Genomic DNA, 21,255 nt, shown 5'->3' with positions numbered 1-21,255 from the left:
CCTAGCACCGGATCATTCCATGTATTTTAAATGTAAATAGAAATAAAAGCAAGCAACAACGTTTGTTTCCTCTGCGATGGTCAAAGCGTCATCCGACTTTTCGTAATCACCCTTCGATGGAGCAATGCGATGGTGTTTCCAGTCAGAAAGGGATAATATTGCATTGGTAGCATGTATGTACACACATTATGGAGTAGGGATTGAAGTCTTCTTGCTGTCTAGTAGCTTATGCCGGTACGCCGGGTATAAAATACACACTGACATCAACTACTAGTATTCATCTCACTTCTCCCAATGCTCCGGCTTCAGCCCATGCTTCATCCACAACCCCATATACTTCATCGCGCTCCATACATCCCTGAGGATATCCATAGGGTTGAGCGCCTGCCCAAGAGCCGTAAATGCTCCAATGCGATGCTGCGTCTCCGGCCAGGTCGCCCTCTCCGCATCCGGGACCCCAGCCACGGTGAGGCCAAGATTCTCGTTGTCGTACTCCTTGACAGAGAAGACCTTGAAATGGACAATACTTGCGAGGGCCATTTCGACGCAGACGAGGAAGGCGTTGCTTCCGCTTGCGATGTTGAAGGGTGTCCAGTAGACAAGGGCGGGGATCACGTCCTTGTGTGCTAGCAGGGAGAGAACGGTTTGTTGGAGGAAGGTGAGAAAGATGACAGCTTTGATTGCGAGAAACTAGGGTGGGGAAGATTGATGCAGTGTTAGGATGTATGAGAGGTAAGACGGCTTTGAGGTAAAAGTGGAACATTACCTTTGCTGTGACCTTGCGATGAGCAACATCGTGACGCACAGTCATGTACAGCGTCAACAACCCAAACAGAGCAAAGGTTACTGAGATGAAGTTGATGACGACGAAGGAAAAGTGGCCGTACGTAGGCGCCATGCTCTCCATACAGAACTTGTGGTGGCTCTGCAGCACAACAGCGACGACAGCCAAGAGCGGGCGGACGACGACATACTGCAAGATCATGACCTTGATATCAAGCAGAAACGACGCTGAGGTAGGGTCGTACGTCCAGAACCGGAACGGGAACGGATATTTCATTTGGGCCTTGTCCTTTAGCAGGAGCCGCTGGGCATTGATGTTCTCGCCGAGGTAGACAAGGATCAACGACAAGAACGAGTAGATCACGACGGCCTCATACACATGCTCAATGACATCAAAGTACACGACATCGCGGTACCAGTAGAATCCCGCCCAGCTGATGCAAGCGTAGATAGGCACGAGGAGGAGGATGCGGACGACATGTTTCTGCTCGCTTGGCCTGACCCAGCGGCGCAGGTGGGTGAAGATGGAGTAGAAGGTGATGAGGGTGGCGAGGAGAGCGCAGATGAAGGCGATTAACCAGAAGCGGAAGGCTCGCGGTGCGGTGCTCAGCGACAAGAGCGTGGTGAAATCGAACCGGGCGGTGTCGCGGACGAGATTGTTGCCCTCGCAGGTCTCGAGAGCGTTGGCGGTGGATTTCTCGGCCATGCTAAGCGAGATATTAGGTCGACCAGCGACTGTTTCCGCAGTAAAAAATAGGTGCGATGCGCTGGACTGAAAGAGCAACACCCTCGGATACCGATGTACAGTAGATCACATTGTGGAGACCGGTTTTAATGCGGTGCGGTGCCGGAGACGTGAGCCAAGGGTGCCTCTGGTGCCTCAATTTCAAGTCACACCGCACGCGTAAGCCACATCTCGATGATCAACAGACGCGTTCAACTGTCCTTGCACCACACTCGGAAGCTGTTCCAGTTTCCAGACACAGAATTCCATGGCTCTGTGGCGGAATGCACTGCCCGATGGAGGTTGCTTTCGTGCCTGGGACTTCTGGTAGCAGCATAGTGAGTGGCGGGCAGAACTGTCTTCGCTTGGATCATGGTCCCCGTTTGCTCTGGAATCAATCAACCATTGCAAGGTTGGATGCGTGACTTGATGAGGCGCCGCTTCAACGCTTTTACTAAAGGTGCGTCACGCGCTTGAGAGCTGTGTTAACGGTGCTTACTCCCTCTCACAAGCCATCGCCATCGCCCACTGCCCCCACACAACATGCAGCTCAAAACAAGTCCTTTCATCGTCGAAACGCAGTATGGCAAGGTGGAAGGGGTTCCGGTGGATTCGACCGGCGACGTCGCGGTCTGGCGCGGCGTCCCTTTTGCAAAGCCGCCCATTGGTGATCTGCGATTTCGACCGCCCCAGGGACCCAACGGCTGGGAGGGAGTGCGTTCCGCAAAGAACTTCGGAACGGTATCCCCGCAGGGATACTGGGGCTTGAACAAATATGTCTCGCAGGGAGCAGAGCAGGATGAGGACTGCCTCTACTTGAATGTATGGGCGCCGAGCAGTCTGCCAGCAGATGCCAAGAAGCCTGTTATGGTTTGGATCCACGGAGGCGCTTATATGACGGGTTCGGGAAGTACGCCGGCGTACAATGGCGAGCATTTGGTTCGAACTGGAGACGTGGTGATTGTGACGATCAATTATCGCTTGAGCTCCTTTGGATTCCTATATGTGGACATCCCAGACATCGAGACAAACTTGGGAATGCAAGACCAGGTTGCTGCTTTGCGCTGGGTAAAGAACAACATCGAAGCATTTGGTGGCGATCCCAGCTGCGTCACGATCTTTGGAGAGTCCGCTGGTGGAAACGCTGTCACCACCTTGATGGCAATGCCGTCTGCCAAAGGGCTGTTTCATCGTGCCATCGCTCAGAGTCCTTTGCCGACATCGGTCCATAGTCGTTCGGAAGCCCTTATGGTTGGCAATAACGTCTTGAGGGAGCTGGGTCTCTCTAAGCCGGACGCTTCGGCGCTGAGAGCGGTGCCTGCCGACGAGTTGGTTTCAGCTGCTCGTGCCGTTTTCCACAAAATGGTCCTGGAACGACCAGGAGTGATGCCCTTCAGCCCCATCGTCGATGGCAATATCATACCACAGGATCCTCTCGCCGCAATCCGAAACGGATATGCAAAGGATATACCGCTCATGCTAGGCGTCAACAAGGACGAAGCCAACCTCTTCCACACGATGGATCCAAAACATCCCGCGGTTCCGCTCACCGAGCTGCAAATCGAGCGCTACTTCTCTTCCAACACGCAAGCGGGCGCTCAAATCCAAGCCGCGTACCCGGGCTTCCCGGCTTTGCCCGCCCGTCTACGATTGGCCAGCGATATCGCGTTCTGCATCCCCACGCAGCGTTTCGCTGAAGGCCATACGAAATCTGGCCCCACTTACATGTACCGATTCGATTACGCGCCAGTTGTTCTACGGTGGACTGGGATGGGGTATGACCGACTTCAAAGCCAGAAAAGTCTGTTTCTTATTTCGCTCGATCTAACCCTTGAACGTTTACTCAAACGCAGTGCCACGCACGCAACTGAAATTCCATTCGTATTCGGCACCTACAACTCGAACCTAATGAGCTACGCAGCCATTGCACTCAGTTTCGGCGGCCAATACCGTCGCCTTTCCGACCGCATGCGTTGTGAATGGACCACGTTTGCGAGACGCGGAGTTCCTGCTGACGAGAGCTGGACGGAGTATAAGCAGGAGAGGTTGAGTAAGATCTGGAACGGCGTAGACTCATTTGAAAAAGATTGGATGAAGGAGAAGGCGGAGGTCTGGAGCGAGTTCAGACCGTACACGGATTTCTGATCCTATGAATACTTGGACCATCGCGTCTCTACAGGACTGAGAGAATCCTCTTTACATTTTCAGTGACATCTCATGTCATTTCTGTTGCATCACTTCAGTTCATTTCAACTAGTAGTCGCACTATCCCCTTCTATCCATTTTTGAATCTGTGTAATTTGTTCTGTATCACGCAACTGCCAGAATAGGATGTTCATTCATCATCACTGCTGGATAGAGACACGCAATCAGCCAAAATGATACGAGACCTCTTCTTTCTCTTCCCCACTCAATACGGAATTGCAAATAGCGAACTACGTACAGTAACTATCACAATGCTAGGCAGGTAGATGTGGAAGTACCCGCGATACGTGGTGACCGATTTGATTATATATGCTTGGACGCCCGTGTATCTTTCGCGGCAAGTGCAGTCTGTCATGTGGATTAGAAGACGGTAGCGCAGCTCCATGGAGAGATTACTAAAAACGGGATTTAAGTAGGGCTTGCGTGGCCACATCGCCTTGAAATCATCGGCGAATAGCTTTTGAAGTCCAAACTGCTCCGCAATGGCTAGAAGCACAAGCCGCATCTCGTGCGGCGCTGACTTGAGGAAAGCGAGAAACTCATTGCGGACAAGTTCCATGCTCAGGAGAGCAGGAGCTTCGACTATGGCGCGGGCGAATGCGGTTGAATCCTGCTTTGCGAGTGTCGGAAGAGCATTCGTCGCTGGTGTTTGAAAATAATTTGCTTGCAGATACTCCGACGTGCAGAGCAGCCCAGGAAGCTGAGAGATGCCGAGCAACGATATCGTCCCATCCCACTCTTAAATGAGGTCCAGGAACACGTTGAAGTCCCGCTGTTTAAGACTTTTGAAATGCACCTCACGCATCCGACGTGGCTCGATCAGGCATGCCTGCGGGCCTGCAGCGTCTTGTGCCTCACGCCACGGTCCCGTAAACATCGTATCAAAGTAGCTGGAATCCTTCTTCAGCAAGGACTTGTTGCACAGCGAACACTGTGTCTTCGACAACTATGTGGACGGTTGCATCTTCGTAGTAGTGCTTTGCTGAACGGGGGCGCGGCTGCGAGATGGGGTCGGCTTCCGATTCGAGGGCCCGTCGCCGAACATGTCGCTTGCGCGGGACGGGATACTCGGCGAGTGGGGCAGTAAATCGATAGTGGGGTAGATGCTTATATTGCAGAAGAGGTTTCCTTTACTGGCGAATTTGGCAAAGAAAGGGACGATGTTACGTGGGATGACGAATCAGATGGGTGCTCTCATAATGTAAAGTTCCTGTGATATAACCAAAAAGGGTGCATGATCCGTAGTAAGAAACTCTCATTGAAAGCCAGAATCGTCTGCGTCTTCCGGGTGTGTCGTAAATCGCACCTACAACGGGCACCCTAAATGATGCCGTTTGAACTATCAAATACGACAGCGCGTCACCCGTCATTTTCTTTGCATGGCCATCATCCTGCCTGGTCTGGTCCCGGGTTTTACTGGAATTGCCGGTTTTGCAACATGGGGCTAAAGCAGCTTCCAGTTTTTTTTTCGTAGGCCCCGTGGAAAACAACCAGTTTCTGTTAATTTCTAATGATCGGTTTAAGGCCGGTTTCTCTCTAAACCGGGCTTAAACCGGTAGTTGGAAAAGTATCCTCACAAGTCGCAAGTCCTCAAGAAAGTCCCAACCTCACTACCCGCTCACAAGACGCAGCCAAAAGCTTCCGATCTCGCATTCGTTTCCAGTCATCTCATCCTTCCACAACACATATCGATTCGCAAAGACCTCCTTCGAACTATCCCGGAGATTGACAAGTCCCTAATCTTGCCTTAGAAACAGATCATAGAAGCAATCTGACCAAGAAAAGGAGGAAGACCAGTTCATTTTCATGAACAGAACTCTGCTGGTAGTATGTATTCAACGGTTATTGCCACTCCGGTGAGTGTATGAGCACTCTTCCCGCCGACAAAAGGCGGACGAAGTAACAAAACTCGACAGCGCGTATCCGTTGCGTCACTGCGAGAGGCGAGCCCACTGCCCGACAAGTCGACGAGTGTAAAAGCTGTGGGGTGACAATATACGTAACGCAGTTTATAGCTTCGTAGCTCAAGCAGCAGAGTCAAAATACGATATCAAGAGCCTGTCAGAAAAAACCCAAAACTCAGCATCTTCAAACCAATAGCATCCAGCCATGAGCGCCCCCGGCGAATCCGAATACCAACGCTACATCACACCGCCCTCGTCCAACGTCCGCAACGACATCCGCGAGTTCATGGATCTGTCTCCTCGAAAGCAGCAAGAGATCTCCGAAGAAGAACGAAGGTACTATGCGGAACGTATGAAGGAGAAGCATCCGCTTACCCAGAAAACTTATGCTCACGTGAGTGCCTGGATAGCTGTTCTGCATGAGCTTTAGTGAGGGTAGAAGCTGATGGAGCAACAGCTGGAAGAGCACGTGGAGGAGCAGCCCGTGCCTCAGAATGTGAGGCCCATTACCGAGAAGCCCTCCACGTTCGTGCCGGAAGCTGAGGACCGCGATTTGCGACGCAGTGAATACGCGAACACGGCGGATGTTGAGCGACCCCCCCATGGTACGCGAGCTGCTCCGGCGGAGGACGACAGTATTCGTGGGAAGCTGCGGTATGTTAGCGAACCCTCATAAACTGAATAAAACACCTCTGCGTGATGGCTTCTCCTACTAACGGTCCCCTCGGCTATTGCTTTGCAGCACTGATACGTTCGGCATGGCCGATACGCTCAACAGCGGCGAAGAAGAGGTCCTTGCACGCCGACACGCGTTCTAAATCCTGCGCTCGTTCGCCCGTTTCTTGTGAATATGTAGCTATGTAGCCCCATTCTCCATACTGTGTCGTTCTAGCATTCTGTCGAGAAATATGCATCTACCGAGTTGAAAAAATTGCTGCCTACGCCCGAATGTAATCATCCTCTCCTCCGCTTCTTCACGCCATCCATGACTGACGGGATCATGTCAACTTCTGTGTCTGTCGCGCGCCGTTTCTTGGGTTCTGCACCCCATAGCCCGTTCTTAAAAATATGATCTATCACTGCATCTGGCAGAAGGTACTTGATGGAACGCTTGCGTTTCACGAGCAGTCTAAAAAATCATAGCCGTTAGCGTATTAGAACCGGTAGAAGATGCATACAAATGGCCTGGCCCAATCTACCTAATCTTTGTCGAAGAGATGTCATTTGAAATATATTGCTTGATGAGATGGATCATTTTCTGCAAAGACGCACTTGATTGAGAAATATGCAAGCTTCTTTCCCTAAGTGGCATTGTGCAACCGACCCTGTGCTGATAGAGAATATCGTCCTTCAAAAGGAACTCCCCAACGTCCGCTCCTTGTCTCTCGATGATGATGCATCCAAAGTGCCCCACAATATGGTGCAGCTGTAGTGAGCAACGAGATGAGACCCCGCGTTCACTTGCGAGAACATAGGCAAAGGAGCTTACAACTTCCTCACGCCACGACTTTGGCATCGTACTTACATCTTCCTCACGCCACAGCTTTGGCACGGTAAACGATTGTATCACATCACTCCCTGCCAGCAGCATGATGTGCACTTTGCGTCGGGTTCCTGCGTTGAGATGATGAGCCCCCCGCGAACTATGCCCCGCTCAGTGGATTGCCAACCCGACTAACCATCTGGCAGCAAATGCCCCCGTTTATCCTTCCCGTTTATCATGACATCGAAGTGATCCAACACCCACGCTGTCCGTTGCCATTCCTTTTGCCGACTTTCCCACGGATCGACCATGATCCAATCGCTGTCATTTAGCGCCGCTTCGCACATCTGCACGCGATCCTCCCATCCAACGAGCCCAGCTTTGTTGTAGGCGTCGGATACGGGTGACATGTAGCCGCCGCATAAATAGTAGTGGTCGTGGTCTGCGAAGTGGTCCTTCGCCATTTCTATTTGGAGAATGTGGATTTGAGAACCGCTGCCCTCAGTAATCACGCCCACTTCGATTGTCACTCAGAAAGTACCGAAAATTCTCAGATGAAGGTTCGTTACAGGCGAAAACGAGCCACAAGCTATAGCAACCAACGGGGTCTTTCCCGGGGAGGTTTCCGGCTGATCTAAATATGTGCCGTGTGAGCACCTTCGTTTATCCTGCAGGACATGGACTTCAGAGGAGAAAGGCAAACCTAGTGCTAGCTTCGTTTTGGGAAAAACATAGTCATCGTGATACACCCCAGAAGGCACTTCAGAAGCTTTTGCTACAGCTTCAAGACTACTAGCGTGGACGGAGCTCATTTCGCCAAGAGTTTTCCTTTGGCTGGCTCAGTTTCCTTGTCGGCCGTCCGTGTCGCTCTATATCCACCCGTTTACTCTGCGAAGCTCGGCGCAGGGCTTGTAGAAGGTTGTTGGGGGTTACCGCCAAAATCGGGTAGGCGTCTTTTGGGCCAATGACGTTGTCGAGCTCGTCGGTGTTTCATCAGGCAGGTTGGTCTGCTGTTGGTTTCCGTCGAGTGAGGTTGTTACCGCGTTCTTTCTGTTCTTTGGGTTCTGGGCTTTTTTCCCACATTAACCGTCGGTACGATACTGGACACACTCTCCGCTAGCGTGCTACATAAGTGCCAAACTCACATCGAACATCATCGGTGTTAAGCACAAGGCAGTTTCTTTGGGAGAGTACTCGTCATTAGCCTTTATTGTCACATAGTTCGCATAGTTGTTCTGCCCAAACGTTTCGACGGCTTGACGAGGGACTCCCAAAGTAGAGCATTTCAAACCACCGGCGGGGACTCGAGTTCGAAACCAATTACTTGCTCCTTAGGAATACTTGCAACGTGGAGGGCGAGTAACCGCAGAGCGTCGCTGACGGCCGAACATCTCATATGCCCGGCCGACAACCTCGGGTTCTTTCATCTCACCTGCCGCTCGGACTTTCATCATGTCATTCAAGCTCAACTGGCCGTCGTTCTCTCCCGAGTTCATGGAGAAGGCAAAGCAGCAGCTCACCACCGCCCTGAACAAAGGCGAAAAGCCGGAGAAAATTGCTGGGCAGATCGTTGTTCACGAGCTGAACATGGGAACAAAGCCGCCAGATTTGGAGATTCTCGAAATAGGCGAATTGCAGGAGGACCGTTTTAGGGGGATCTTCAAAATGGGATACAACGGGGACGCCTACCTGGAGCTCATGACCAGCGTACAGGCGAACCCGTTGAAAGCGCCAAAAGCAGGATTGAAAATAAATGAGAACCGTGGCCCGTCGGTATTAGCGGCGAACTGGCCGCTGGTGGTGCCGATGCGACTTAAGATCAGCAATCTTCTCTTAAGGGGGATTATTGTGCTCGTTGTAGATAAGCACAAGGGCGTCACCCTGGTCTTCAAGAATGATCCTCTGGAGAAGGTCGATGTGAATTCGACGTTCGACAACATACCCAACATCCGCCGATTTCTCCAGTCGCAGATCGAAACGCTACTACGAAAGATGTTTCAAGAAGACCTACCGGCTCTGATACATAACCTGTCGCTTGTCTATCTCAGCCAAAAGAACAACGCACCAGAAACCTCCGGTTTTGCGAGCCATAGTTCTGGGTACCCAGATCGAAGCGGAAATCATAAGGACGAAGATCTGCTGTCGCTAGATAGCGGCTATCATGGAGACGATTCTTTCGTAACTACCCCGACCTTGACGAGGGCATTCAATCATGATCAGACGCGACAGCATCGTCAGAAATGGGTGGGGAACGACGTGTCCGATGACGATGATGACGATGCCTGGGTCCATGGGTACTATTTCTACCGTAACCTAAGCGTTTCTTGCGGCGCGACCGATATGGGATTGAGAAACCTGTTTGTCCCAGGCCTATCCATCGGTGCACTCGCCGTCACGCGGGTGCAGTTGTGGGAAAAATATGGAAGCGAGGGTGATTCTACCTTAGTGGATTCCCGCAGTCTATATAACTCGCACGACGGCAGGCCGCCGCTTTTCCGGCAAGCTAGCATATCAAGCCATGACACGGCGAGTACGAGGTTCACGGCGAGTACCAACCACACGATGCGTGCCGCCGCGTCGAATCCAGCCGAGTCGGTCCGCGCAGGGTACGCCGGTTACCAGAATCTTTCCACACGACCAAGGATACCACTAAGAGCGATGAGCTCAATGAGTCTGAATACAGACTTTGGAACCGACTGGGCTTCCGACTTCCATGGCGGCGGTGATGATAGGAACTGTGGTCATGATCGGAAATACGGCCTTACGCTCAATCTCCCGAATTCCCGACAAAAGCACTGCCAAGTATCACCCATGACTGATCCCTCGTACCTCGCTTACGATGAGGACGACAGCCGGCATCAAGTTCACCATAACGGTGCTTTCATCTCTCCTGATGATGGTGCCCATTCCGACTTCGGGGACGATGCACACTTCGATACCTTATCCGCCTTCTCAGATCCTGGGACATCGCCTACGTCCCATCAGCATCCTCATCTGCCAGTGATCACGGCAATCCCTGCCGGCATTGTCCTCCGGCCCACAGACAACCCCCGTGCAGCTCATCTCGCTAATTTGATGAGTTCAAATCTCACGCTGACCCCACATACGCAGAGTGAGGACATCAGCCACCTTGCGTTCCGCGCACATCCAATTCGCTTCCCATTCTCAAAAGGGAAACGAAGAGCGCAGGACGCTTCATCGCAACCTGCTGCCGTAAAAGACAAGTTAAAAGCCGCAGAGCATCATAGCCGACCAATTGCTATGTCTCGGACAGCGAGCCATGGCTCTACTACTGTGGTTGCCGGTACAGAACCTACCTCGATTGCCACATCCCCACCCCCTCTGGCTTACCTCAACGGCTTCCCATCGAACTCGACGTCACCTGCATCCAATTACACGAACAGCACAAGGTCCTGGCGTACCCGGAACGTCATCAAACTCAAACTTCCACCCGGCGTCAACATCCCACAAGGTCTGCTCAGTCCAGGCCTTGACCAACGCATGGCCGAAATGGGATATCGAGGAGCACAGAGCCTGGATGTATACCCCAACGCGGCGCATACCGTAAGCGACACAACGAGTAGCGGGACGCATAGGAGTCACCGCCGTCCCGAGGATCGCAAGAAACGGCGGAAGGGTGTGCGGAGTGTGAAGAGCGAGGGTGCGTCGGTTGGTCAACCGGTACTGACGAAACGGAGGAGCAAGAGCTTGACAAGATCAGATCTGGGGCCGAGGGGAACTGATCACAACCCGCATCCCGCGAGTGTGATTCCGCCAGATCTGCCGGCAAGCCCGCACTCGGCCCACACCTCCGCAGTGAAAGGCAGTATCAACGGACAGTACTTCCCCACGCCGACCTCACCGCCGCTCGCTCCGCGGAAGTCGGAAACCAATCTCGGCCACTCTTCGAATAAGACGTCGCACCAGCATGATGCTATGTTGCATAGCCAGCGCCGTGTGAGCGGCATGAAAGATCAAGTTGCCTGATGAAACATACACATTTTGGACATATACCCACCACACACCCGCACCCGCACACCTAACTGCCATTTGTGCACTATACTTCTACTAAACAAGATACGAACGTGTTTGAATGTACATGTATTCAAACGTTGGAGTTCTTATCTGATCTGAGTTGTTGCAATGTGCATATGAGGGAATCCACCCTTGCTTATTCTAGCAACTTGGTTGTGTGAACCTTATACACGCCGTTGTAGTGAGAAGGGTTCGAATGCGTGCGCGATGACGAGACTAGTTCTCAAGCTAACTAGTCTGTTCTGACGCCCTCGCAATCTGCTTGTGTGCGGTGGGCGAATGCAACCCATGCCCTTCTTCCTCCGAATTCAATGCATGAAGCTCCCTACGCCAAGAATCTCTCAAGCAACTCGACGTTGTTCACATCATCCTCCACCAGACTCTTGATGGGCCCGTCCTGATGATCGGAATTGGCATGATGGATCAGTTCTCGACGTGCTTCCGCGCACACGCCGGTCGCATTGCATTTTTCCTCACCTTGCCCCATTCGAACAGGGTAGGGACAGCTGTCAGTTTCAGCTGGGGATGGGAGCGGTAAAAGTTGTCCGGACTCCTCCAACTAGTTCAAACAGTTGCGCTGTGAGTCCACTCCCTTTTCGCAGTTAGCGCACCCCGCGAAGATAAGGAAGCGCCACTCACGCAGAACGAGCGCCGACGGGCACTTCAAGCAAAGTCGAGTCGGCCACCTGCCTGACGTGTTTGCGGACTAACGGGTCTGCGATAACGCAGTCGGGGCACCATGACTCTCCCGTTTTCTCGTCCTCCGTGCCTGTAGCGATAATATCAACGCCGATGAGAACGGAACGAAAGTGATTGGTGCCGGCCATTGTCGAACCCTCAGCTTCCCGCCTCCACTACGCACCAAACAATAAAATAAATACCCGTCCGGGGGCATTGGCGACGGTCTCCTTGACGGTAGCGTCGAACGCTTCTGAAGACTGAATTCTCTGGGTTTTCATTATGGCGAAGTTGCGGGAAGGTTGAGACTCAACTTGAGAGCTGGCTTGTCCCAGGCTTGTCCCCAAAACTTCGAAACTTCGAAACGCGTCGATTGTGTCGACGGCGGGCGAGAGGCTGGGCGAGAGGGGCGAGTTGACCCAAGCCCGAGGCATGAGGTTTCTCAAGAGTTGGCGAGCGAGAACCGGAAGCACAGAGCAGCAACTCTGACGACGGTGGCGACTGGTCGGCAATTCGCAGTGACGCCCTGATAAGCTTCCGCTTGGCATTTCCGTTGAAAGCGGTTTGGTAAGTGGGATCACATGTTGCGCACCTTGGAACCAGAAGTATCTTCGCTATGAGGTAGACGTGGGAAGAAACGTGTCTCGCCTTGGTTTGGCTGTTCACGTTGTTTTAGGTGATCTCTTACCTCTACAGTTGGACGACATCAACGTCGCAAATGTTGCAGGCATCGCAGAAATGTCGAATCCCTGGGATAGTTTGCGGTCAACGATGTCCAATCTGTGACCGATGTCTCCGCCCACCCGTATCCTCCCTCATCCGCAGGTGGGCGCAGACATTGGTCAAAGAGTGTACGACTTGGACTACGCTTTGATCGTCTTCTGTCTCAAAGAATACAAATAGAAGGGGTTTCGGCAACTTGGTTAACAATCAGGAGAACCTCGTGACGTGGTATATGGAACGTCTTCTCCGAAATATTGTCCGCTGCATCGGAAAGACGGCTCTGGCAGGTCCATCTTGGGGGGGGGGGGGGGGGGTCAACATTTGCGTTTACCAGCATGGACGACAAATCAGCTATAGTGGCAAGATGAATCCGAAGATTTGCGCTTCCGAGCTTCCCTAAAGTTACCCTTCCGCTCTTCTTGCCGCTGAAGCCGATTTCTCGATCTTCTCCTGGAAGATTCATCCTCAACGTGGTCCGTCGCTTCTCCGTTAGTACCTCTTCGAAACCTGCAATTTTCAAACACCTAGCAAGGTGTCCGTTATCATCTTGGAAAGATAGCCGCGGACGACGGCAGCGACCGCAGATCTGGACCAAGTCGCAACGAACACACCGCGGAGGGCTGGTTGCACCGGTACGAGATGCTCTTGGCTACACTGAATTCAGCTGCCGTACGCCAGAGGAATGCGCCCGGATCCTGAAGAGCGCCGTGTCAATCTACTACCCGGCTTTTCCCATTCCAGGGAACTTCAGCAACCAGTCCTTCCAACCGGACAGCTTTCTTGAAGTAGTGCGCTGACATTTGCAAAATAGTGCACTGCCGACAGCATGAAATGACTGAGCAGCTTCCTCTCCCAGACGCAGCCTGGGGAAAGATCGGACGACGAGGATGTACCGCTTGGCAAATGCTGCCGTGAAGGTTTACGAGACGTAACGTACGAGTGCCATGGGTACCGCATACCGGCGTTTCAAACGAGCTTCCGCAAGGACCTTCACGCTGCCGACTCCACACCAGGGATTTTCGCACGTCTCGCAGATTTGTATCAGGGCGTCGCGACACGTCGCCGTCCCCTGTTTGCCTGCGGGGGTCGCGCAAGAAAGGAAGTACATCAATCAGAGGAACGCCGGTTTGTTGATGGTCGAGGCGAAAATTGAAAGCCAAGACCAAATCGGTAATTATTCTGCTGCTTTGTGGCTGTCTTACGTGGGCCTTCAAGCTCACATTCCTTGTATCTTATGTTGTCATGTTCATCTATGCGCATATGTATAGCGTTGGTGCTTGCTTGGGAACTTGGACCTCATATGGGCAGGTTCCATGATGGCGAGTGGCGACGGGATGGGGGCAGTGCGCTGTGGCCTTTGCGCGCCGCCGTCACCACAAGGCGGACTTCCTCGACCCGCCCTCCGCCAACCCTCGGGCCACCGGCTCTCCACCACCACCGCTCCCAGCACCACAAGAAGTTTGGCTGGAAAGCAGATTGAAGACTATCGATGCACTGGAAGTCGTAATGGCCGCACGGCGATGCTCAATCTGGGCAAGTCGGTTGGTAAGTTCGAGAGATGGTTCGCAGCATTTCGTGTTGCATCTAAAGAAATCACATACTCAATATCCTACGCAGGCGTAGCGAATCCTCATCAAGCGATGGCAAGGTATGGTCGGTCTGAATAGCAAGAGCTAACCGGTCGACTCACCACCTTCGTCCTGTAGCTGAACCGCCAACTCCTGCACTGTCGCCAAAGTCTTCTTTGAGAAGAGCACCCAGCTCGGAAGTACCATCGCATCCGGTTACGTTGCTTACCTCAACATTTCGGTGCCCCCAAAGAAAACTTTTCCGACAGCACCCAGCTTGGAATCATCTTCGCATCTGGTTACTTCGCATACTACAACATCTCCGCCTACTTCAATAAGACGATTCGAATAAGTTCGCCGCAATTTTATTTGATGACGCCCCGTGGACTGGCAAGTCGCATTACTGGGAATTCTGAAGATCTCTACGCAGAGAAGACGGAGATAACCAGGTGTATCGGAAGGGGTCAGCAACGGTTGGGGGCTCATATCTTCTGGCATCTTCCGTCAAAACTTTAGCCCTCCTTGATGTTATGTCGATGCTGTAATTATTCTATAGATTTTTTTCGGTTGCAATTATTCTTCGCCGGCTGAAGCTCGTTATCCAGGGTTAGTGACCTTGTCATAATTGGATGCGTCTGAGTTACTGCACAGTTCGGGTTTTTGTTGATATGAGACCTTTGCCCAACGCAAAGGGTGTGCAGAGGGTGTGCCGAGGGTGACTACAGTACGCGTCCGCAAATGACTTTCGACAGCGCGTAAGATGAAGTCGCGCATCCGAAGTCAACCGGCATCCTCGACTTTCGAAGGTGATATCCTTGAGCCATACCACAGGCCCATCGTACATTTTTTTTGTTTGAAACCGGACCTACGCCCAAGATGGTATGACTTCCCGTTCTAAATTACTTTAAACGCACTCTGCCTGACGCGAATGATCTAATGGTTCAACCGCAGATGCTTTCTAGAGCAAAGCCCGCACTGAACGCTGGGCCGAAAGGGACAAACATCGAAGTGCCCAATCGACCCGCAAAAAAGGCAGTACCTTCATTGGAAGAGTTTATCGAAAAGCGAGACTTCACCGGCGCTATCACACTTCTCGAGGTATGCTGTATCAGACGATTTTGTAGCGAAGCTATGTCTGAGCTATCAGTTCGCCACCATAGTTCAATGCTGCTGCAGGAAAGGAAGACCCTGACGCACTGGCATGGATAGCATACGCCGCTTTCCATCTGAGCGACCATAAGAAAGCTATGGAGGTGAGGTTCCGATACAGCCGCATCTCAAACCTCACTGGGCTCTCGTAACCCGTTGATGTCTCGCAAGTAAGATGTATCAGAAAGCGCTGGAGGCACCGAAAGTTGATCCTGTCTTTCATGTGTACCTGGCATGTTGCTATTTCTTTTTGGGGCTATATCGGGAAGCAGATGAGGAAGCGCAAAAAGGTGAGGAAAGTTTTGCGCAGCGAGACATGGGGAACGTTTTTGTTCATTCATTCACATTTCCAGGCCCATCATGCAAACTACAAAACCGGCTTCTCTTTCATCTGTCTCACAAGTTCAACGATGAGAAGCGCTTGATGGGGTATCATCAGAATCTTCAAGATGTCATTGAAGATCAGGTGAGATCTATCGCCGTTGTGTCACCGGCAGAGCGATCGCTGACTTCCAGATCAGCTGAGCCTCGCATCGATACACTACCTTCGAAGTCACTATCAAGAAGCAATCGATATTTATAAGCGCATTCTGGTGGACAACCGCGAGTACCTCGCTATCAACGTCTATGTGGCCATGTGTTACTACAAGCTCGACTACTACGATGTCTCGCAGGAAGTGGTGTCGGTGTATCTGCAACATTTCCCTGACAGTGTAGTGGCAACCAACTTGAAAGCTTGCAACCACTTTCGACTTTACAATGGAAAAGCTGCAGAGCAGGAGTTCAAGGTAATGATGGAGAAGAATTCGCCACACTTTCATTTCGCCGAGGACCTGATCAAGCACAACTTGGTAAGTTTCCGTTTCTTTCCAAACTCACTGAATCTGTGCTTATAGAAGAATCACGCTGCAGGTGGTGTTTCGTAACGGAGAAGGCGCGATGCAAGTTTTCCCGCCGCTATTGGACGTGATTCCAGAAGCACGCTTGAACTTGGTCATCTATCACCTGCGGAACGATGATATCGTGTCGGCTTTCAACCTGATGAAGGATGTCGAGCCATCAACACCTCAAGAATACATTCTCAAAGGGATCGTCAATGCAGCGTTAGGACAGGAGCAGGAGTCAAGAGAGCATCTGAAGATTGCGCAACAGTACTTTCAGCTGGTCGGCGGGTCCGCGAGTGAATGTGATACGATTCCTGGACGCCAGTGCATGGCGTCATGTTTCTTCCTCCTGAAGCAGTTTGACGATGTCCTTATATACTTGAACTCGATCAAGGTGAGCCCGCATCTTTTGGAACTATTGAAGCTGAAAATTTGGCTGACCTGGTGAGACGCTAGGGCTACTTTTACAACGACGACACGTTCAACTACAACTATGCACAAGCGAAAGCTGCGACAGGGGCATTCGAAGAGGCGGAGGAGGTCCTTCTCGCGCTTCAAAATGAGAAATTCAAGCATGACTACGCGTATCTCAGCCATCTGGCACGCTGCTGTGAGTTGAGCGAAAGGATGGGGCCTTGAATGGCGACGTTCGCTCACGATTGGATCCCCAGATATCATGAACAAGAAGCCCAGGCTGGCTTGGGAGCTTTACCTCAAAATGGAGACATCGGGCGAGTCGTTCAGTCTTCTACAGCTGATCGCAAATGATTGCTACAAGGTAAGTGGTGGACCTCCGTGATGCTCTTGCCCGCTTGGATCGCGTGATGCATTGATTCCTGACCACTCCTCTCAGATGCAACAGTATTTCTACTCCGCAAAAGCCTTCGACGTGCTCGAACGCCTGGACCCAAATCCAGAATACTGGGACGGCAAACGCGGGGCATGTATCGGACTATTCAAACAGATTACTCATGGAGATGAGCCGAAAGAGATGCTGCGGGATGCCATCACGATGCTGAGGAATACCGCGAATCCCCAAGTGGAGTACATCATCAGGGTCATGAAGAAGGTGCGGATATAGCCGTTGGGCCGGGACTCTTTTTCCCTACACGTGTACTCATAGCCCCTTCCTTCAATCTCAGTATGCGAAGGAGAACCGGATACCCCTTTAGTTTGCCCATAGCGTGCCCTTAGCGTGATAGTGTCTCACTTGTCCATAAGAAACACCTGAAAGTGCATAACTCCCTATCTTGCTTGCCGTCTGGACGATAGCGCCCAGAACGCGTCGACGCGTGAGAGCCGACTTCGGCGATGAGCTGCAAAAGTGCGCTTCCCTCACCATCTTGGACGCATCGCCGAGACCCACGATGGCGTCAACAACGACAGCACCAGAGGATGACCGCTATTGCTTCCGCGTCGACTGGTTCGACGACCAAGCGGCGCTGTGCCGGCCCTTCCAGCTACTCTTCTATCCGAACGACCAGACAGTCGAAATGGTATGGTACGGGAAGGTTTCCCAGAAGTGTGTTCATCCACCGGCTTGAGCTAGCAGAACGCCACCTTACAGTCTGTGCTCAAGCCATGCCTTTCACCCTTCTGAACCGCTGTCGCCCAACCAGTATGATGTCAAACAGAGAAGGACGTTCCTGAAAAGGACCCACATTCCGTTGAAATTGCACGACCTGTACATTGGCGCGACGGTGACCGTGAACAGCAGGCAGCTGCTCATACAGGGCTATGCGGACGAATACACTCGAAAAGCACTGGAGGAGCAGCTGGAGAGGTTTGTGTCGTCTGTATGCATCGAGTTTGCCTGTGCAGAGACGTTACAGGGGAAGCAATTGCCGCACTATGAGACCGTGGGAAAGGCATATTAAAATTTCCTACCGCCGCTGCAGGTCCCTCCTGGTCATCAAACACTCATCATTTTCGCAGGCGGGACAAATACTGGACGAGGTGCTAAGAAAAGGGTTCAATATATGTCAGATGAGGATGGTACAGCCGTCAAGGCGGCAATGCGAAGAGATAGTCAGGTTCTCGGGAACGAAGAGGTACGGCGTCAATGAATGGACGGGGAGGACAAGCGGTGGAGCGATGCTGATGAGTGTACTCAGTGGGATAGATCAAGCTAGAGTGTTAGCGGTGGAAGTTTTGAAGGCGAATGCAGTTGGCGACCTTCTTCGTCATTTTCAAACGGATGGCCAGGATGATATCTTCGTCACCAAAAGCCATGAGGCAGCTCGGCAGGTAGGTTTACTGACGCATGCCAGGTGTCAGCTTTGGGCCGGGACTCGTATCCTCCGAGCGCATTTCGCTGAGCGTATGGTCTTCGAATGCAGTGCGCCAGAGTCATCTTCGACCCATCGTCACAACGCCCGTCCGATCTGCAGAATTCCACGTTGGGACTGATACGGCCACATGCAGTACTTTCTGGTGGGCATGTTCTTCGTTGATTCTTATGATTTTTTGCGTCATGGCTCATGCGGACCATCCATGCAGGGCAAACGGGCAAAATCATCAACGACATTTTGCAAGCAGGGTTCGTGATAAACAACGCTGAGCTCTTCCGGCTGCAACTAGCCGACGCGGAGGAGTTCTTGGAAGTGTACAAAGGTGTCATTCCAGAGTATCATGTAAGTCACCACACGGGCATCTCTTGAGTATATCCAAAGATCAACGGACCGGTTAACGTTACGTTATCTTGCAGTCTATGTTGACGCAGCTGACATCAGGACCTGTCATTGCTCTGTATGTACAAAAATGGCATTGTCTCGTTTCGACACGCACACAGGTGGTTGGCAGCTAACAGCGTCTTCAGGGAGGTGGCAGGGAAAGATGACATCGTGAACATTTTCCGAGATTTCTGTGGCCCAACGGTATGCCCAACGGTCAAGGTTTGCATGTTCGACTTCCTAACAAAACTCAATCTCTCCCTCGTATAGGATCCTGAACTAGGGAAACAGGTTCGCCCACAAACGTTGCGAGCGAAATACGGAATAGACAAGGCTCAGAACGCAGTGCATTGTACGGATCTCGAGGAGGATGGGCCACTTGAGGTACGCACTAACTGCTCCGTTTTGTATGAGCGGCACGTTCACCAGTAAGGCACTGAGCCCCCACCTCTCCCCAAACATAGGTGCAATACTTTTTCCGCATTCTTGTGAGTTGACTCTGAAGGTATATATGGAGGACGGTGCCGTGCTCTCAGCATTGGCGTATAATGGGATATGTAAAGTGGATCTCGTGGGTGCGATGTTGCCCCTCGTATATCTGCGAGGGATTCTAATTGAAATGGCGGATCTATATACAAGTGACGATGTGATCTGCACCGGCAAGGCGATCTCTTAGCCGACTAGTTAGGTTCCCGACTGTACAACTCGCTGCAGGGCGGCTGGACCACACCGTGTCTTCGGGGAGGAATGAAATTGATCGACACGTTGCGGATGAAGGTTACAAAGAATCTCACTTCTTTTTGACGACCTGAGATGAGAGATGGGAAAATGAGCAACCCACGCGATGTCCAGAAGGCATAGATGGGGCAATGCTTACCTGTACAACGTCTTCATCTTCCAGAACGTGATGTAAACCAACTCTTTGTGGGCTGTGTTTCGTGGATGTGCCCCAGACCAGAGCGTACTACGTTATAAGGAACTGACGTTAGTGCACCCAGCACCCTGCGCTTGCCAGTGGAAACAAACATACATTGAATTCGTCCACCAACGTCTTGTGCAGAGCTCTACACACGCCCTCAACCGTCGATGCCCGCTTCAAAATCAGACCCCCGCCGAAGTCGGGGAACTCGCCCCTTTTCTTCGTATACACCCTCATGAGTCCCAGATGATGCCACATCTGATCTACCAGATAATCCAGATTCAGATCGGATTCGCAAGACGCAACCACGGTGTGTGGTTCCCTCGCGAGCCTGTTCATCTCTTCGATCGAGATGGCATCGATTTTGTTGTAGCAGTACAGGCAGTTGATGTATTTCCGGTTTCCCAAAATCACGTCGATGAATTGATCCACCGTCGCATCTTCGCGGACGAGTACTTCCGCGTTGTGTATCTGCGGGGACAGCGGTCAGTTTGCGTTGACGGTCCAATCTGGTGGAGAACTGCAACTCACCTTGTAATCGTGCAAAATCTGGTAAACCATCCTTTCGTTCAGATGCGTCAGCTTGCAGGTGGCATTGAAGGAAATGCCTCCTCCCTTCTTGACTTTGAAGTAGATATTCGGCTTGTGAGTATTGACGCGGATTCCTACGGCTTCCAGTTCTGCCTCCAGGAGTTCTCGCTGCCGCAACGGCTTTGTCGCATCGAGCATCATAAGGATCAAATCTGCCGTCTTTGCCACTGCAATGACTTGCCGACCCCGTCCTTTGCCCTGTGAGGCACCTTCGATGATTCCTGGGAGATCCAGTAACTGGATCTGCGCCCCATTATAGTTGATCTTCCCCGGAATACAGGTGAGCGTTGTAAACTCGTAGTTTGCTGCTTCTGATTTGGTTTCCGTCGTCTTCGAAAGTAGCGTCGATTTGCCCACGGAAGGGAAACCTATCATCGCCACACGCGCATCTCCGCTCCTGACGACGTCAAATCCGACTCCTTTTGGTCCGGCTTTCCCAGTGGGCTCCAATAGCATAACACGATATCGTGCCAATTTCGCTTTCAGCAGGCCAAGATGGTACTCGGTCGCTTTGTTCTTCTGCGTCCGAGCGATCTAAGGAAAACCAGGTTGTGTCAGTTAAGCGTGACACACCTTTTGTTTGTCTTCAAGGGAAGGCAGTGGGGTCAACATACCTCCTTCTCGATATCCGCTGATAGAAGCAAATTCCAAGGAGACGAGAGCCAGGTTAGAACCGATGCCTGGACTCTGAACAGCTAATTGTAAACTACCATACCGATCTTCTCCGTGATTCCCATTGCGTCGTAGTGCTTCGGAAACTCCCAACTGAATCCTTTTTAAGATGCCGAAACTAGTTGCGCTGTGTCGCAAGCGAGGTATATATATACTGCAGCTAGCAGTCCGACAGTCCCCAGACAATTTCAACCTCAATTGTCTGTGCCAAAAGTGCCAAAGTGCCAGAGGTCTCCAGAAGTCAGCCAGAAGTGTCAATGTGCTG

General features: G+C 51.8%; 8 protein-coding genes across 8 annotated transcripts; 4 read left to right on the top strand and 4 right to left on the bottom strand.

Moving 5' to 3' along the window:
• Positions 1 to 282: 282 nt before the first annotated feature.
• EV422DRAFT_493618 (organic solute transporter Ostalpha-domain-containing protein) lies at positions 283 to 1,489 on the bottom strand (the record flags this gene model as incomplete). Its single annotated transcript, XM_053067682.1, has 2 exons — positions 283 to 690; positions 767 to 1,489. 2 exons carry the CDS (start codon positions 1,487 to 1,489, stop codon positions 283 to 285), a joined length of 1,131 nt encoding a protein of 376 aa, XP_052927528.1.
• Positions 1,490 to 1,914: 425 nt separating this feature from the next.
• On the top strand, positions 1,915 to 3,785 carry EV422DRAFT_357258 (putative carboxylesterase). Its single transcript, XM_053066605.1, has 2 exons — positions 1,915 to 3,282; positions 3,361 to 3,785. The coding sequence occupies exons 1-2, from the start codon at positions 2,051 to 2,053 to the stop codon at positions 3,650 to 3,652; spliced, it is 1,524 nt and encodes a 507-aa protein (XP_052927527.1). The 5' UTR covers positions 1,915 to 2,050; the 3' UTR covers positions 3,653 to 3,785.
• Positions 3,786 to 6,395: 2,610 nt separating this feature from the next.
• Positions 6,396 to 8,123, bottom strand: EV422DRAFT_357189 (uncharacterized protein). The gene is made up of 6 exons (XM_053066604.1): positions 7,803 to 8,123; positions 7,641 to 7,733; positions 7,296 to 7,565; positions 7,142 to 7,230; positions 6,816 to 7,042; positions 6,396 to 6,745 (listed from the first exon to the last, which is right to left on the bottom strand). Exons 1-6 carry the CDS (start codon positions 7,909 to 7,911, stop codon positions 6,571 to 6,573), a joined length of 963 nt encoding a protein of 320 aa, XP_052927526.1. The 5' UTR covers positions 7,912 to 8,123; the 3' UTR covers positions 6,396 to 6,570.
• A 428-nt stretch (positions 8,124 to 8,551) lies between these two features.
• EV422DRAFT_550151 (uncharacterized protein) lies at positions 8,552 to 9,248 on the top strand (the record flags this gene model as incomplete). The annotated part of the gene is made up of 2 exons (XM_053071751.1): positions 8,552 to 9,136; positions 9,168 to 9,248. 2 exons carry the CDS (start codon positions 8,552 to 8,554, stop codon positions 9,246 to 9,248), a joined length of 666 nt encoding a protein of 221 aa, XP_052927525.1.
• A 2,211-nt stretch (positions 9,249 to 11,459) lies between these two features.
• On the bottom strand, positions 11,460 to 12,093 carry EV422DRAFT_565422 (uncharacterized protein; the record flags this gene model as incomplete). The annotated part of the gene is made up of 4 exons (XM_053072314.1): positions 11,460 to 11,531; positions 11,612 to 11,693; positions 11,774 to 11,903; positions 11,997 to 12,093. The coding sequence occupies 4 exons, from the start codon at positions 12,091 to 12,093 to the stop codon at positions 11,460 to 11,462; spliced, it is 381 nt and encodes a 126-aa protein (XP_052927524.1).
• A 2,961-nt stretch (positions 12,094 to 15,054) lies between these two features.
• On the top strand, positions 15,055 to 17,217 carry EV422DRAFT_493684 (uncharacterized protein; the record flags this gene model as incomplete). Its single annotated transcript, XM_053067686.1, has 9 exons — positions 15,055 to 15,201; positions 15,264 to 15,361; positions 15,424 to 15,542; positions 15,606 to 15,718; positions 15,774 to 16,103; positions 16,165 to 16,530; positions 16,593 to 16,746; positions 16,808 to 16,914; positions 16,990 to 17,217. 9 exons carry the CDS (start codon positions 15,055 to 15,057, stop codon positions 17,215 to 17,217), a joined length of 1,662 nt encoding a protein of 553 aa, XP_052927523.1.
• A 189-nt stretch (positions 17,218 to 17,406) lies between these two features.
• On the top strand, positions 17,407 to 19,678 carry EV422DRAFT_357014 (nucleoside diphosphate kinase). Its single transcript, XM_053066603.1, has 10 exons — positions 17,407 to 17,632; positions 17,756 to 17,919; positions 18,035 to 18,187; positions 18,251 to 18,383; positions 18,476 to 18,569; positions 18,636 to 18,769; positions 18,844 to 18,884; positions 18,955 to 19,012; positions 19,079 to 19,192; positions 19,273 to 19,678. Exons 1-10 carry the CDS (start codon positions 17,504 to 17,506, stop codon positions 19,303 to 19,305), a joined length of 1,053 nt encoding a protein of 350 aa, XP_052927522.1. The 5' UTR covers positions 17,407 to 17,503; the 3' UTR covers positions 19,306 to 19,678.
• Positions 19,599 to 21,055, bottom strand: EV422DRAFT_565419 (P-loop containing nucleoside triphosphate hydrolase protein; the record flags this gene model as incomplete). Its single annotated transcript, XM_053072313.1, has 6 exons — positions 19,599 to 19,616; positions 19,686 to 19,772; positions 19,839 to 20,198; positions 20,259 to 20,852; positions 20,933 to 20,949; positions 21,034 to 21,055. The coding sequence occupies 6 exons, from the start codon at positions 21,053 to 21,055 to the stop codon at positions 19,599 to 19,601; spliced, it is 1,098 nt and encodes a 365-aa protein (XP_052927521.1).
• Between the last annotated feature and the right edge of the window lie 200 nt (positions 21,056 to 21,255).

Source organism: Fimicolochytrium jonesii, assembly GCF_025526975.1.
Source record: "Fimicolochytrium jonesii strain JEL569 chromosome Unknown EV422scaffold_5, whole genome shotgun sequence".
Classification (NCBI taxonomy): Eukaryota; Fungi; Chytridiomycota; class Chytridiomycetes; order Spizellomycetales; family Powellomycetaceae; genus Fimicolochytrium; species Fimicolochytrium jonesii.
Note: the sequence above shows the minus strand (reverse complement) of the source record. Positions and strands in the feature narration are given on the sequence as shown.

What these genes read in the sequence shown, in the direction of transcription:
- EV422DRAFT_357258 (XM_053066605.1), top strand. Translation starts at nt 2,051, where the DNA reads ATGCAGCTCAAAACAAGTCCTTTCATCGTCGAAACGCAGTATGGCAAG. An exon ending in CTACGGTGGACTGGGATGGG is followed by an intron (nt 3,283 to 3,360) that starts GTATGACCGACT and finishes ACTCAAACGCAG; the next exon opens with TGCCACGCACGCAACTGAAA.
- EV422DRAFT_357189 (XM_053066604.1), bottom strand. Translation starts at nt 7,911, where the DNA reads ATGAGCTCCGTCCACGCTAGTAGTCTTGAAGCTGTAGCAAAAGCTTCT. An exon ending in CAAAACGAAGCTAGCACTAG is followed by an intron (nt 7,734 to 7,802) that starts GTTTGCCTTTCT and finishes GCACATATTTAG; the next exon opens with ATCAGCCGGAAACCTCCCCG. An exon ending in CCTTCATCTGAGAATTTTCG is followed by an intron (nt 7,566 to 7,640) that starts GTACTTTCTGAG and finishes TTCTCCAAATAG; the next exon opens with AAATGGCGAAGGACCACTTC.
- EV422DRAFT_357014 (XM_053066603.1), top strand. Translation starts at nt 17,504, where the DNA reads ATGGCGTCAACAACGACAGCACCAGAGGATGACCGCTATTGCTTCCGC. An exon ending in ACGACCAGACAGTCGAAATG is followed by an intron (nt 17,633 to 17,755) that starts GTATGGTACGGG and finishes TCGCCCAACCAG; the next exon opens with TATGATGTCAAACAGAGAAG. An exon ending in AGGTTCTCGGGAACGAAGAG is followed by an intron (nt 18,188 to 18,250) that starts GTACGGCGTCAA and finishes GAGTGTACTCAG; the next exon opens with TGGGATAGATCAAGCTAGAG.